A 16,570-nucleotide genomic window follows, 5' to 3' on the forward strand; every position below is an offset into this window, starting at 1 on the left:
CAGGGTACCCTCCCCTCAGTACTAACATACGGTGAGGAGGGGTAGGATACTCTGATTATTAAAACAGTTCACAACACAGTTGTACTAAAGAACAAACGGTACAGGCACTAAACCTTGCGCTGGAGACCAGATACCCTTGCCTCTGTACCAACAGAAGGGAAAGGAAGGGGTGGTGGTGGGGAGAGAAGGGAAAGGAGGGTGGTGGGGAGGGCCCAACAGGACACTGCCTGAACTATCTACGGATGCAGAAAAACAAAAGAACCTTCAATTATGATGTGCCAAATTCCGGGAGTCTCCAAGAGGGGGTGAGGGGCGACAGTGTCAGGCATGAGTGAGCCCTGTGCCCCACTGCAGAGAGCCTCATGTGCACCCTCCGCTCCAGACACTGGGTGGATGACAGCCTTTGGACAGTTACCCTCCGGGCTCAAATCCTCCACCACACGGAGTGCGGCAAGCGACACGGGCCCACTAACCAATCCGGGGCCTGTCTTGATCCCGCCATCGGGATCATCGACAGGCGGGATTCTCCTCATGCTCCTCCGGGAGACTACCAACAAAGGGTCTTCTGACGTCGGACATCCTACCTTCAAACGTTGGAGCTTCAGTGCCAGAGAAGACTGTATCTGTCCCAGGGGATGGTGGACCACCTTTGCCAGGTTCTGCAAAAGCTGGCACCACTGGAATAGGAGGACACCCACTACCAGTGGCCCTTAAAGTTGCCACCGTTCTAAACGCCTCTTCAGGTGGCTCATATCAGGACAGCACCAGTAACTTGTGTAGCATTTCCCAGTCAGCCACACACAAATGCGGGATTGGATTGGATTTGTTTATTGTCACAATGTACCGAGGTACAGTGAAAAGTACTGTTCTGCGTGCAGTTCAGACATATCATTCCGCATATGAAAAGAAAATACATAATAGGGCAAACATAAAATACACAATGTAAATACATAGACACAGGCGTCGGGTGAAGCATACAGGAGTGTAGTACTACTCAGTAGAGAACGGATGCCTTCTATGTGAAGCACACATACACATAAACATGGACCTGGGTCAGGCGAGATTGGCAAAGATTTGGGAGGCCACAATATGTTCATGCACATTGGACAAGAAAGGGAGGTTGGACAAGAAAGGGAGGTTAGAGATTAAACCTGTAATCTGAAAGGGCTCTGCGGTTGGGAGCAAATTGAGGAAAGAGAAGGAACCATTTACAATGTCAGCTAGCATCGGAGCCAGGAAGGTAAATTGCTTGCCCAGTTAAGAGTCAGACATGGGACTTCCGGTGGCGGTTATGAAGGAGTAAGTCGCACATTTGGTGGCTCCCGCTCTGGTCGGACTTTTGGACCTTTCCCCCATTTTTCTACGAGAGGGTCACTGTTAGGGTTCACTATGTTTATGGTTTCATGTATATTGTTTATTTTGTTGTTGTCACGATACCAAAAATATCTCAATAAAATTTAAAAAAAGAATCAGACACGGCATGGGGAAAAAAGGGAGATAAATTAAATTAGAGGAAAACTATACATGATATATTAATGTTAGCAAATTTATTTTGACAGCCCAACATTCTGATTCCAATGATGTCACAGTAGTACAATATCTCATACTCACCCGCAGTCTAACACAGCCTCTTCGGGACCCTCGCATCATTTTATCCTTAGACTGGAAAGAAACAAAACCAATTTAGAAAATAATCAGAGCACATAGCAGCTATATGTTACAGTGATATGTGAAGCCAACGATAAATAAATCAGACGATTAAAATCAAAGCAAATTATTGTGGATGCTGGAATCTGAAATAAAAACAGAATATATTGGGCAATCTCAGCAGGTCTGACAGCACCTGTGGAGAGAGAAGAGAGCTTAACTTTTTGACAAAGTCATCCAGGCGCAAAACGTAAACTCCCTTCTCTCTCCACAGTTGCAGTCAGATCTGCTGAGATTGTCCAGTATTTTCTGTTTTTGATTTACAATCAATACATTTAAGCCAATTAAAATGGCACCATGTGATACTGCAGGGAGCAATAGAAAAATAACCCAAGCTACTCCCACGCACTTCCCAAATGGTTGAATGTACAAAGGCACTGGCAAAGGTTTGTAAGTAATTTGAAGACCCACCCTTTTAAAGTTGAACACAAGATTGAAAGTCTTATAACCTGCCTGAATACGATTGGCTGGGGACTATTGGGTATCCCATGAAATATTTTATTAAAAAACAGTAAACATTACCATTGTACAAGGTCAAACGGTACAAACACTAATTTTGCGTTGGAGAAAATGGGTACCCTCGTATATAAAGTTATTTTCTTTTGACTCTGCAAACTCGTGCTGGATTCTTCGTGGCCTTCACAAAAGAAAGCTTTACAAAAAAGGACAAAAAAATCTAAACCAAAAAAAGTCTTGCTCTGAGCACACATACATAATTACTCAAACCATTGGAATTTATGGTGCCACACTTTAACACACATGCAGTGTACGTAAAGGCAAAGGAAAAATCCATCGGACAAAAAAAAAAAAAAAAAATCACTACCATCAACCCTAATAATAATAATTACCTTTATCAGAGTCACAAATAGGTTTACATTAACACTGCAAGAAAGTTACTGTGAAAAGCCCCTAGTCGCCACTGTAGCCACCTAAATTGGCCAACTCCCGATTTGAAATGGCGAACGGCAAAGGCTGACGGGAAATTCAGCCAACACAGGCAGAAACCTGTAGGTGCAGGTTTGCTGTGTATTTAACTCTGCTGTCTGGCCTTTTGCATCGATACCAGCGACCATCAGCATAATAATGTAGCAGCCATCTACATACTGATGAGCAATCCCCGGGAACAATAGCAACATTCGGGACACTCAAAACTAAGCCAGACTCCCCGGCGCCAGCAGGAGCCAACACAAGAGGTTAATGCACACCTCAAGACCGCCCATCGATCAGGGAACCGCTCCAGTACTGGAGAAATCGAACCAAGCGATTGGAACGAAGTCCAATCACCTAGAACCAAGTACAGGGTCCACCCCGAAAGGCGGGAAGCCCCTGGGGACTATAAAGTTAAGCCCCCACGTTCAAATCGCTCTCTTCATCCTGCCCGGGTCACCCAGCAACGCGAACCAACCTTGACCGTGACCGGTGCAGTGACCACCGAAAGTAGTAAGTCTTAATTCAACGCTCGCTACGAGATAGGCGCTCCTAGCTACCGATCCGTACCAACTTCGAATCCCGCAGACTCAGAACCCGAACGAAAGGCCATTTGTTCCCCTGACCTGCTGGGCCAGTCCGAAATTAAGTATAGGCCGGTTAGTTGTAGTAGTAGCTTAGACGTAGAATTTGTGCATGAGTAGCGATTACTGTGTATAATAAATGTGCTTTGATTTGAATCTTACTAATCGGTGTATTGAGTTATTGACCATTACTTGGACTTGAACCTCGTGGCAGTATCATAAAGATATCTGGCGACTCGAGAGCAAAGGTAATAAAACAGAGCAATTGAACCAACCGGAAAGTTAGCAACACCACACTTCGGCGCTTGTTCGGGTACACGGAGGGAGAATTCAGAATGTCGAATTCACCTAACAAGCACCTCTTTCTGGACTTGTGGGAGGAAACCGGAGCACCTGGAGGAAACCCATGCAGATACGGGGAGAACATGCAGACTCCGCACAGATAGTGACCCAAACTGTGAATCGAACCCGGGTCCTTGGTGTTGTGAAGCAGTGCTAACCACTATGCTACTGTGCCGCCCAGTTTGTCAGACAATGTAGCACCAAGGATCCCTGTAAAATTGAAGTTAATGGGTATTAGAGAGAAACTCTCCACTGGCTGGTCCATAACTAGTGTGGTTGTTTGAGGACAATCATCATACAATCATAGAATCCCTCCAGAGCAGAAGGTCATTCGGCCCATCGACTCTGCACCGACCCTCCGAAAGACCTAGGCGCACTCCCCCATGCTATCACCATAACCCCATCTATCCTGCACATCTTTGTACACTAAGGGAGAAATTAGCATGGCCAATCCACCTAACCTACACATCTTTGGAATGTGGGGGGGGGGGGGGGGGGAGAAAAAGAGAGAGAGAGAGAACTGGAGCACCCTGAGGAAACCCACGCAGACTTGGGGAGAACATGCAGACTCCACACAGACCAGTCACCCGAGGTCGGAATTGAACCCGGGTCCCTGGCACGGTGAGGCAGAAATGCTAATCACTGTGCCACCGTATCGCCCAATCGTCTCAGGTTTAGGACACTGATGCAGGGATCCCCTAAGGCAGAATCCTGGCCCATTCATCTTCAGCTGCTTCAATCAATAACCTTCCTCCATCTTAAGGGTAAAGTAACATTCGGACCACAAAAATACCAAAATATTCTCCAGCAAGAGTCTAACACCTACTCTTCATATTCCATGGCACTACCATTGTCAAATCCCTCAGAATGAAAGGATTGGGGAAACGTAACTGGGCCAGATACTCTGGCTACGACAACAGGTCAAGGATCGGGTATTCTGCTGCAAATGACTTATCTTGCTCCGGTTTCCTCCCACAAGTCCCAAAAGACGTGCTGTTAGATGATTTGGACATTTTGAATTCTCCCTGTGTACCTGCACAGACGCCGTAATGTGGTGACTAGAGGCTTTTCACAGTAACTTCATTGCAGTGTTCAATGTAAGCCTACTTGTGACAATAAAAGGATTATTATTATAAGTCCCTAAAGCCTTTCCACTTCAACAAAGCACAACTCAGAAGTGTGATTCAATACTCTCCACTTGCTTAGATGAGTGCAGTTCTTAACAATACTCAAGTATCTCGACCCTATCCATGATAAAGCACACTGCTTGGTCAGCACCTTACCATCACCTTAAATATTTACTTCCACAGGTGCCGCAGGGTGTATCATGAAAAACGTTTACATAAGAACACTAGTAAGAAGAAGAATAAGGGGCGGGTTTCTCTGATCCTGAGGCTAAGTGTTGACGCTGTTGGAAATGCCGTAGCGTTTCTCGACGGTGTCAACACGTCCCCAGGATCAGCAATGCTGGCCCCTAATGGGGTCCAGCAGGGCGCTGGAGCGGTTCACGCCGCTCCAGCTGCTGATCCGGCCATGGCATGAACGGCAGGGGATGCGCGCATGCGCAGTGGGTCCGGCGCGAATCCGTGCATGCGCAGTCCCGATGCGATTTCCGCGCATGCGCGTGTCTCCCTTGTCCGCGCCGGCCCCGACCCAACACGACGCAGGAATACAGGCGCCGGCGCGGAAGAAAGGAGGTCGGGAGACAGAGGCGCTGGCCCGCCGATCGGTGGGTCCCGATCACAGGCCAGGCCACATCGGAGGCTCCCCCCGGGGGTCGGATTCTCCATTCCCCACCACAGGCCGCCCCCAGACCCTTCAACGCCGAGTTCCCACCGGCTCAGAGCATGTTAGAACGGCGCCAGCGGGACTTGTTTTTTTTTTTTAAATTTACGGCCGCTCGGCCCATCCGGGATGGCTGTGTAGAGCAGCCCCCAACCGGCGCTGCACCAGCCTCAATGGAGCAGATTCTCCGCAGCGTCCCGGCGTCGGGGCGGCATGGCGCGATCCGAGCAGCCCGCCAGCGATTCTCCGACCCCACGCCGAGTCGGAGAATCCTGCCCATGCTATCTGGCCCCTCAGGCGTGCTTTGCCCCAAGATCTTGGCTGATCGGAATGGTGGCCTTAGCTCCACTTTCCTGCCTGCCCTCTATAACCCTCAATGCCTGTGCTGATAAAAATCTGTCTAACTCATTCTTTTTTTTTTTAATATGTTTATTCAGAATTTTTCAACAAAAATTTTCAACCATTCAAACCCCACCCCCTCCGTAACAAAAAAAAAGAAAAGTAACAGAACAGGACATAAACATATCAATCCAACATAATACAGAACTTGTACAGTGGGTTCCTCCCGCACATATTGACTTTCCCATATGTTTATGTCTTTCCTTTTTCAAGTGACCCTAGGAAAATCCCCTTCCCCACCCACCCATATACCCCCTTCCCGACAGAGACACCCCCCCCACTCCCTGGGTTGCTGCTGCTGCTGACTGACCTCCATCTAACGCTCCATGAGATAGTCTAGGAACGGTTGCCACCGCCTGAAGAACACCTGCGCAGACCCTCTCAAGGCAATCTTTATCCTCTCCAGCTTGATGAACCTTGCCACGCCATTTATCCAGGCTTCCACACTGGGGGGCTTCGCGTCCTTCCATAATAGCAAGATCCTCCGCCGGGCTACCAGGGACGCAAAGGCCAGGATACCGGCCTCTTTCGCCTCCTGCACTCCCGGCTCGTCCGCCACTCCAAATAGTGCTAGCCCCCAACTAGGCTTGACCTGGACTTTCACCACCTTAGACATAGTCCTCGCAACACCCCTCCAGAACCCATCCACTGCCGGGCACGACCAGAACATATGGGCGGGATTCGCCGGGCTTCCTGAGCACCTCCCACATCGGTCCTCCACCCAAAGAACCTACTCAGCCTCGCCACTGTCATATGCGCTCTGCAAATAACCTTAAACTGTATCAGGTTAAGCCTGGCACACGAGGAAGAGGAATTAACCCTACTTAGGGCATCAGCCCACAGCCCCTCTTCAATCTCCTCCCCCAACTCCTCCTCCCATTTGCCCTTCCGCTCTTCTACCAAAGCCTCCTCCTCTTCTTTCATCTCCTGATATATCGCCGACACCTTACCCTCTCCGACCCATACTCCCGAAACCACCCTGTCCTGAATCCCCTGTGCCGGGAGCAACGGGAATTCCCTCACCTGTCACCTCACAAACGCCCTCACTTGCATGTACCTGAAAGCGTTTCCCGGGGGTAGCCCAAACTTCTCCTCCAGCGCCCCTAGGCTTGCAAACGTCCCATCGATGAACAGGTCCCCCATTCTTCTAATCCCTGCCCGATACCAGCTCTGAAACCCCCCGTCCATCCTTCCTGGGACAAACCGATGGTTACCTCTGATCGGGAACCACACCAAGGCTCCCATCGCACCCCTGTGCCGTCTCCACTGCCCCCAGATCTTTTGTGTTGCCGCCACTACCGGACTCGTGGTGTACCTTGTCGGCGAGAGCGGCAGCGGTGCCGTCACCAGCGCCCCCAGGCTCATTCCTTTGCAGGACGCCATCTCCAACCTCTTCCATGCCGCCCCCTCTCCCTCCATCACCCACTTACGGATCATCGCCACGTTGGCTGCCCAATAGTAGCCATCCAGATTCGGCAACGCCAGCCCTCCTCTATCCCTACTTCGCTCCAGAAACCCCCTCTTTACCCTCGGGGTCTTGTTTGCCCACACAAAACCCATGATGCTCCTGCCTACCCTCTTAAAAAAGGCCTTGGTGATCATAATAGGAAGGCACTGGAACACAAAAAGAAACCTCGGGAGGACCATCATTTTAATCTACTGTACCCTGCCCGCTAGCGAGAGTGGCAACATATCCCATCGTTTGAAGTCCTCCTCCATCTGCTCCACCAGCCGCGTCAAAATAGGTTTATGCAGGGCCCCCCAACTCCTAGCTACCCGAATCCCCAAGTAGCGAAAGCTCCTTTCCGCCCTCCTCAACGGTAGGTCGTCTATCCCTCTTCCCTGGATGCACCACGAAGAGCTCACTTTTCCCTACATTGAGCTTATAGCCCGAGAAGTCCCCAAACTCGCTGAGGATCTGCATGACCTCCACCATCCCCTCCACTGGATCCGCCACATACAGCAACAGGTCGTCTGCATACAGCGACACTCGATGCTCCTCTCCCCCTCGGACCACCCCCCTCCATTTCCTGGACTCCCTTAATGCCATGGCCAAAGGTTCAATTGCAAATGCAAACAACAGGGGGGACAGGGGGCACCCCTGCCTCGTCCCTCGATACAGCCGAAAATACTCCGACCTCCGCCGATTCGGAACCACACTCGCCATCGGGGCTCTATATAGGAGCTTAACCCAACTGATAAACCCCTCCCCAAACCCAAACCTCCGCAACACTTCCCAGAGATACTCCCACTCTACTCGGTCAAAGGCCTTTTCCGCGTCCATAGCTGCAACTATCTCCGCCTCTCCCTCCGCCGATGGCATCATAATCACGTTTAGGAGCCTCCGCACATTGGTGTTTAGCTGCCTGCCCTTTACAAATCCCGTCTGGTCCTCGTGAATCACCCCTGGGACACAGTCCTCGATCCTCGTAGCCAGCACTTTTGCCAGCATCTTAGCATCCACATTAAGGAGCGAAATCGGCCTATACGACCCACGCAGTGGGTCCTTATCCCGCTTCAGAATCAAAGAGATCATCGCCCCGGACATTGTCGGGAGCAGGGTCCCCCCTCTCCCTTGCCTCACTGAAAGTCCTCACCAGCAACGGGGCTAACAGGTCCGCGTACTTCCTGTAAAACTCTACCGGGAACCCATCTGGTCCCGGGGCCTTCCCCGCCTGCATGCTCCCCAGTCCTTTAATCAGCTCCTCCAACCCAATTGGCGCCCCCAAACCAGCCACCTCCTGCTCCTCCACCCTCGGGAACCTCAGTTGGTCCAGAAATCGTTGCATCCCTCTTCCCCCGCTGGGGGCCGAGATCTGTACAGCTCCTCATAGAAGGCCTCAAATGCCTCATTTACTTTCACCACACTCCGCACCGTAGTTCCCTGCCATCCTTGATTCCACCTATCTCCCTCGCTGCCATCCTCTTACGGAGCTGATATGCCAGCATCCGGCTCGCCTTCTCCCCATACTCATATGTCGCCCCCTGTGCTTTCCTCCATTGTGCCTCTGCCTTCCCTGTGGTCCACAGGTCGAATTCCGTCTGGAGACTATGCCTCTCCCTGAGTAGTCCCTCTTCAGGGGCCTCTGCATATCTCCTATCCACCCGTAAAATCTCCCCCACTACCCTCTCCCGTTCCCTGCCCTCTCTCTTCTCTCTGTGAGCCCTGATGGAGATTAACTCTCCCCTGACCACCGCCTTCAGCGCCTCCCATACTACCCCCACCTGCACCTCCCCGTTGTCCTCCAAATACCTTTCAATGCATCCCCCGTACCCTCCCGCACACCTCCTCATCTGCCAGTAATCCCACATCCAAACGCCACAGCGGGCGTTGGTTCCTCTCCTCTCCCAACTCCAGTTCCACCCAGTGCAGGGCGTGGTCTGAGATGGCTATGGCCGAATACTCCATTCCCTCCACCTTCGGGATCAGGCGCCCTGCTCAGAACAAAAAAAATCTATCCGGGAGTAGGCTTAGTGTACGTGGGAGAAAAAAGAAAATTCCCTGGCCAGGGGCCTGGCAAATCTCCACGAATCCACTCCCCCCCCTATCTGGTCCATAAACCCCCCAAGCACCTTGGCTGCAGCCGGCCTCTTCCCCGTCCTAGATCTGGAACGATCTAATGCTGGGTCCAACACAGTGTTAAAATCCCCCCCCATTATCAAGCTTCCTACCTCCAGGTCCAGAATGCGCCCCAACATACGCTTCATAAATCCAGCATAGTCCCAGTTCGGGGCGTATACGTTTACCAATACCACCCACGCCCATTGCAGCCTACCGCTCACCATCACGTATCGACCTCCATTGTCCACTACTATATTCTTGGCCTCAAACGACACCCGCTTCCCCACCAGTATTGCCACCCTTCAATTCTTCGCATCCAGCCCCGAATGGAATACCTGTCCTACCCATCCCTTCTTAACCTGACCTGGTCTGCCACCTTCAAATGTGTCTCCTGAAGCATGACCCCGTCTGACTTCAGTCCCTTTAAGTGCGCGAGCACTCGGGCCCTCTTAACCGGCCCATTTAGGCCTCTCACATTCCACGTGATCAGCCGGACTGGGGGCAACCCCCCCCCCGGCCCCGGCCGATTAGCCATCTCCTATCTTTGGCCAGTCCCGTGCCCGCATCTCCCGCACCATCCAGTCCCCCAGACGGGGGACCCCCACCCCGACCACCTCTTCTGTTTTCAGTTCCCCCTCGGCCAATGCAGCAGCAGCCCTATTCCCCCCCCCCCCCCCCCAGATCCGTATCTAGCTCTTTTGCTCCCCCATTTAACACTCCCGTAAGTCAGCTGATACCTGCTGACCCCGGCTTCCCCCGCCTTCCCGTTGACCGCCCCCCCTCCTCCTCCCCAGCAATCGGTGTACGCTCCTCCATCCCCCCCTCCGTCCTTCCCTAACGCGGGAAAAAGCCCGCGCTTTCCTGAGCCAGCCCCTCCCCCTCTGGCGCAACTCCTGTTGCGGCCTTTTCCCAATTCCCCCACCCCGGGCCTCCCTTCCCTACAGCACCGGCGCCCACATTCCCCACAGTCTCCCCATCAGATCTCTTCCCCCATCCCCATCCATCGCCCCACCCATGGAACATTCCTTACGCATATTTAAAACCCTGTATACAACCGACATCCCCCCCCCACAACCATAGACCCTCAGTTTGAGTCCAACTTTTCAGTTTGTATAAAAGGTCCAAGCCTCTTCAGGCGTTTCAAAGTAGTGGTGTCGATCCTGAAGTGTGACCCACAATCGCGCTGGCTGCAGCATTCCGAATCTCACCCCCTTCCTATGCAGCACCACGTTGGCCCGATTAAAACCAGCTCTCTTTTTTGCCACCTCTGCACTCCAGTCCTGATAGATTCGGATCACCACATTCTCCCACCTGCTGCTCCGTTCCTTCTTGGCCCATCTCAGGACACACTCTCTGTCCACGAAGCGATGAAACCTCACCACCACCACCCTTTGCGGCTCGTTGGCCTTGGGTCTCCTCGCCGGACCCGATGAGCCCCATCTAGCTCCAGGGGACTCGGAGAGGCCTCCACACCCATCAGCGAATGGAGCATCGTGCTCGCATATGCCCCGGCATCGGCCCCCTCCACCCCTTCAGGGAGACCCAGAATCCGAAGATTCTTCCTCCTCGACCTGTTCTCCAGGTCCTCAAATCTTTCGGCCCACCTCTTGTGCAGCGCCTCGTGCGCCTCCATCTTCACCGCCAGGCCCAAGATCTCGTCCTCGTTGGCTTTTTCCCGCACCTCTCGGATCTCTACTCCTTGGGCCTTCTGGATCTCCTTCAGCCCCTCGATCGCCGTCAGCAGTGGCGCCAGCACCTCTTTCTTAAGCTCCTCCACGCAGCGCCTGAGAAACTCCTGCTGCTCCGGCCCCCATGCTGCTCGATCTCCGCCATCTTGTTTTTCCTCCCTCGTTTCTTTCGCTGCTCCAAAGCCACTTTTTTTTAAAACGCTCCACTTCTGGTCCACTCCATATACTATGGAAGGGGGACCTTGCTCTCACCTTCCCACACGGGAAGTCGTCGAAAAATTTCCGTTGGGGGCTCCTCTGGAGAGCCCAAAAGTCCGTTCTAGCGGGAGCCGCCGAAATGTGCGGCTTAGCTCCGCATCGCCACAACCGGAAGTCTCGTCTAACTCATTCTTGAATACATTAAATGATCTAGCCTCCATTACTCTCTGGCAATGAGAATTCCAAAGGCTAAAAACCCCTAAGAAATTTCTTCTTAAAGTAAGAGAGTAGTTAATTTTTTTTAAACTGTATTCTCTAGTTCTACATTCCCCCTTGAGGAGAAACATCCTCATTATTTACCCAGTCAAACCCACGCAGAATCTCATGTTTCAAAAAAGATCATCTGTCATTCTTCCAAACGTAAATGGGTTTAGGCCCAACCTGTTCAAGAGTTCCTCAAAAAAAAAACATTCATTCCAGGAATCAGCCTAATGTACCCTCTCTGAACTGCTTCCATTGCAAGTATGCCCTTAAGGGGACCAAAACTGCACACAATAATCTAGATCTGGCCTTATCAATGCCACACAGTTGTAGCAAGATTTCCCATTTCCCTTGCAATGAAGGCCAACGCTCCATTTGGCTTCTTAATTAATTTTTTTTTTAAATGGAGGTATATTTGGTTTTACAACAACAACAAAATAAACAATGTACATGAACCTATAAACATAGTGCAAAAGCCTGCTTCCTCCCTTACAGGTCCCACCTTTATTAACCCCCTACTCTAAGCTAAACTAACCCCCCATCCTTTCTGCTGACGATTAATTTTCCGCAAAGAAGTCGACGAATGGTTGCCACCTCCGGGCGAACCCCAACAATGACAATCTGAAGGCGAACTTGATTTTCTCCAAACAGAGAAAGATAGCGCCAGGTAGCCAGGTCTCCGACTTCGGGGGCTTTGAGTCCCTCCAAGCTAATAATATCCGTCGCCGAGCTACCAGGGAAGCAAAGGCCAGAACGGCTGCCTCTTTCTCCTCCTGGATACCCGGATCTTCCGACACCCTGAAAATCGCCACCTCTGGACTCGGTGCCACCCTTGTTTTTAACACTGTGGACATGACATCTGCAAACCCCTGCCAGAATCCCCTAAGCTTTGGACATGTCCAAAACATGTGGACATGGTTCGCTGGCCCTCCCGCACACCTATCTTCTTCCCCAAAGAACCTGCTCATCCGGGCCACTGTCATGTGAGCCTTGAACGACCTTGAATTGTATCAGGCTGAACCTGGTACATACTGTGGACACGTTGATTCTACTCAATGCGTCCGCCCAGAGACCATCCTCCATCTCTCCTCCCAACTCCTCTTCCCACTTGCGCTTCAGCTCCTCAGTCTGCGTATTCTCTGACCCCATGAGTTCCTTACAGATATCAGAGACCTTCCTTTCTCCCACCCACACTCTGGAAACTAACCTATCCTATATCCCCCTTGGTGGTAGGAGCGGGAAGGTTGAGACCTGCCTACGTAGAAAGTCCCACAACTGCAGGTACCTAAAGTCACTTCCCCATGCCAATCCAAATTTCTCCTCCAGCTCCCTCAAGCTAGGGAAGCTCCCCTCTATAAACATATCCTCCCATCCTCTCAATCCCTGCTCTCTGCCATCTCCAAAAACCCCCGTCCATACTTCCGGGGGCAAATTGGTGATTATTACAAATTGGAGACCAGACTGATGCTTCCTCCATTGCCCCCAGACTACCGGGCCACCACCACCACCGGGCTGATGGAGTACCGTGCCAGTGGGAACGGCAAAGTCGCCGTTATCAACGCCCCCAAGCTGGTGCCCTTACATGAAGCTGCCTCCATAGGCTTCCATGCTGACCCTCCCCCCACCATCCACTGCCTGATCATGGCTATATTCGCCACCCAGTGGTAGTTACTGAAGTTTGGCAGCGCCAGCCTGCCCCCACTCCCACCGGCTCCGCTCAAGCATCCCCTTTTTTACTCGCGGGGTCTTGCCCGCCCATACAAAGCCAGTGATCACTTTGTTAACCCGTTTAAAAAAGGACCGCGGAATAAAGATGGGGAGACACTGAAACACAAACCGGAATCTCGGGAGGACCACGGAATGACAACGGGAGCACGTCCCACCTTTGGAAATCATCCTTCATTTGGTCTACTAGTCAGGCCAGATTTAGTTTGTGCAGCCGTTCCCATTCCCGCGCCACTTGGATGCCTAGATATCTAAAGCTTCCCCCTATCACTCTAAATGGCAGCTCCCCCAGTCGCCTCTCCTGTCCCCTTGTTGGATCGCAAACATCTCACTTTTCCCCATATTTAGTTTGTACACTGAAAAACGGCCAAATTCCCCCAGAAACCTCATGATTTTTTCCATCCCCTCTGCTGGCTCCCAGACATACACGAGCAGGTCGTCTGCGTAAAGCAAGACTCTGTGTTCCACTGCCCCCCGGACCAGCCCCTTAAGCTCGCAGTGCAATTGCCAGCGGCTCTACAGCTAACGCGAACAATAGTGGGGAGAGGGGGCATCCCTGTCTCGTCCCCCGATGCAGCCTAAAATAGTCCGATGTTGTCCTATTCGTCCGTACGCTCGCCACAGGAGCCTGATACAGCAACCTGACCCAGTCAATAAAGCCCCGCCCAAATCTGAACCGTCCCAGTAGCTCCCACAGATTTTCCCATTCTACTCAATCAAAGGCCTTCTCTGCGTTCATTGCAACCACTACCTCCACCTCCCAACCTTCCGGGGGCATCACGATCACGTTTAACAACCTTCTTACATTGGCCACCAACTGCCTTCCCTTAACAAACCCCGTCTGGTCCTCCACAATAATGTCCAGAATTCAATTCTCAATCCTAGAGGACAAGATTTTGGCCAGCAGTTTGGCGTCCACATTCAATAGGGATATTGGCCTGTAGGACCCACAGTTCCGGATCCTTGTCCCGCTTCAGGACCAGCGAAATCATGGCCTGTGACATCGTCGGGGGCAGCACCTCTCTTTCCCTTGCCTCATTGAATGTCCTCATCAACAGCGGCCCCAATATCCCAGAGAAATTTTATGAAACTCCACTAGGTACCCGTGCGGCCCCGGGGCTTTACCCGACTGCATGGCCTTCCGTCCCGCCACTATTTCTTCAATCCCAATCTGGGCCCCCAGCCCTTCTATCAGCTCCCCGTCCACCTTCGGGAAATTCAGCCTCCCCAGGAAGTGCCTCATACCCTCCGGCCCAGGTGCGTGTTCCGACCTGTACAGCCTACTATAAAAATCCTTAAACGCCTTATTCACCCCTGCTGAGTCTCCCACCAGGTTCCCGTCTCCATCCTTTACTTTCCCCATCTCCCTGGCTGTCTCCCTCTTTCTAAGCTGCTGTGCAAGCATTCGGCTGGCCTTCTCTCCATGCTCATAAATCGCCCCCCACGCCTTTCTCTGCTGCTCTACCACCCTCCCTGTGGTTAACAAGCCAAACTCCGCCTGTAGCCTCCACCGTTCCCTTAGAAGCTCTGCCTCTGGGGTCTCCGCATACCTTCTATAGACCTGCAGTATCTCCTTTACCGTCTCTGCCCTGTCGACCTTCTCCCTCTGGGCCCTTATCGAGATCAGCTCCCCTTTAACCACTGCCTTCAATACCTCCCAGATCACCGCTGCCGGAATTTCCCCTGTTTCATTGACCTCAAGGTAGTTCTGAATACATTTCCTCAACTGCCCGCACACCTCTTCGTCAGCTAAAAGTCCCGCATCTAACCTCCAGTGCGGGCGCTGGTTACCGTCTTTACTAACCTGTAAGTCAACCCAGTGCGGGGCATGGTCTGAGATTGTGACGCCCGTACCCCGTATCCACCACCCCCGTCAGTAGAGCCCTGCCAAGAATAAAGAAATCAATCCAGGAGTACACTTTATGCACGTGTGAGTAGAAGAACTCCTTTCACTCTTGGCTGCCCAAATCTCCATGGGTCTCCGTCCTCCCAGCAAAAGTCCCTCCCTCGTCAGCAGAACATTCTCCCCCCCCCCCCCCCCCCCCAGTAACAGCACAATGAAAATCAACCCCTCTGATAAGCCTAACATCTGCTCACCCCCCACTATGCTTCCGTAAGCTAGCCCGCCCAGCTAGCTTGGTGGCCCTCGCCCCTGACGCCAGACATACTCCCATCTATTGTTCCCACCCCAACCTCCCCCCCCCTCCCAACCACCCCCCCCAACCTCCCCCCCCCCACCCAACCTCCCCCCCCCAACCTCCCCCCCCCCCAACCTCCCCCCCCCCCCAGCTCATACATACATATTCAAATGAAAAACAATCCTAACACAATTGCCCGACAGAGAAAAAAAAACCAGCTGAACAAAGAAAAGATCAAGCAAAAGATCCAGCATCTAGACAAACATACCTCCATCCCCAAACTGTGCAAATGTAAACATTAACTCACTGAGCTCTGCAACTGGCCCCAAATCAATACAGAAGGCATTACAAATAACGTCCGCAAAACGAAAAACGAGAAACTTTTTTTAAACATGAACGTTGCAGCAAAGTTCAAAGTTCTCTTGAGAAGGTTAAGTTTGAACTGAGGGGAAGGGTGGAGGGGTTCTACAATTCATGCGCGTTATTTGTTATGCACTTTCAAGAACTGGATAATATCGAACATTAGTTGGGGGGGGGGAAAGAGATTGTATGTGTTAATGGTGACTGTATCCTTTTGTCATTTGTTTGTTAACAAGCGGGCTAATGTTTGGGGGTTTGGTGGGAGGATGGGATCATTGATATGGGGATTGACATTATATTTGTTGTTGCTTATTGTTGGTGGGTGCAAATTTGGGAGAAAATGTGAAAAAGGTGGAGAATAAAAATATTTTTTAAAATAAAAAAATCTCCCCCCCCCATAAATCAACTGGTGCAACTACACAATCACCAGCCGTAACGATTCCCCCACTCTCGGCTTCTGCCTTAGAGACCTGTGGGCCCTGACCATCTTCGGGCCCTTGTCCAGCACCTTCTCCACCAACCTCGACACAGTCCCTCGTTCATTCCACACCTTCTGGCAGACTCCAATTCACAGGTTCTGCTGCCTGGACCAGTTCTCCTGCTCCTCAACCTTCACTCTCAGCGACTGACATAGGTCCCCTAGAATCCCCACCTCTACCTCCAGGAACACTATCCAATCGCTCTGGTCGAACACCACCTTCTCCACTTCGCGTATCGTCGCCCCTTGCACCTCAAGGCACTTCTCTACACAGTCCATCAATCCTTGCAGAGGTGCTACTGCTCCCTCAATGGCTTTCAACCAGTCGCCATGCACCTCCTTCCTGTGCTGGCGAAATTAGTCTTTGATGAAGGCCATCAAATGCTCCATCTGGGGCTTTCCCACTGGTGACGACC

The 16,570-nt window shown here is 51.7% G+C and overlaps 1 protein-coding gene across 3 annotated transcripts in view; it reads right to left on the reverse strand.

The window, feature by feature from the left end:
• osbpl9 (oxysterol binding protein-like 9) overlaps window positions 1-16,570 on the reverse strand; it is a 353,537-nt gene that overhangs the window by 309,113 nt on the left and 27,854 nt on the right. For all 3 annotated transcript variants that reach the window (XM_072510896.1, XM_072510895.1, XM_072510897.1), the window contains exon 2: window positions 1,612-1,662. In XM_072510896.1, coding sequence (XP_072366997.1) covers window positions 1,612-1,662 — 51 coding nt within the window. The remainder of the gene's footprint in view (window positions 1-1,611; window positions 1,663-16,570) is intronic.

The sequence above is a fragment of the Scyliorhinus torazame genome, chromosome 7 (assembly GCF_047496885.1).
Source record: "Scyliorhinus torazame isolate Kashiwa2021f chromosome 7, sScyTor2.1, whole genome shotgun sequence".
Lineage (NCBI taxonomy): Eukaryota > Metazoa > Chordata > Chondrichthyes > Carcharhiniformes > Scyliorhinidae > Scyliorhinus > Scyliorhinus torazame.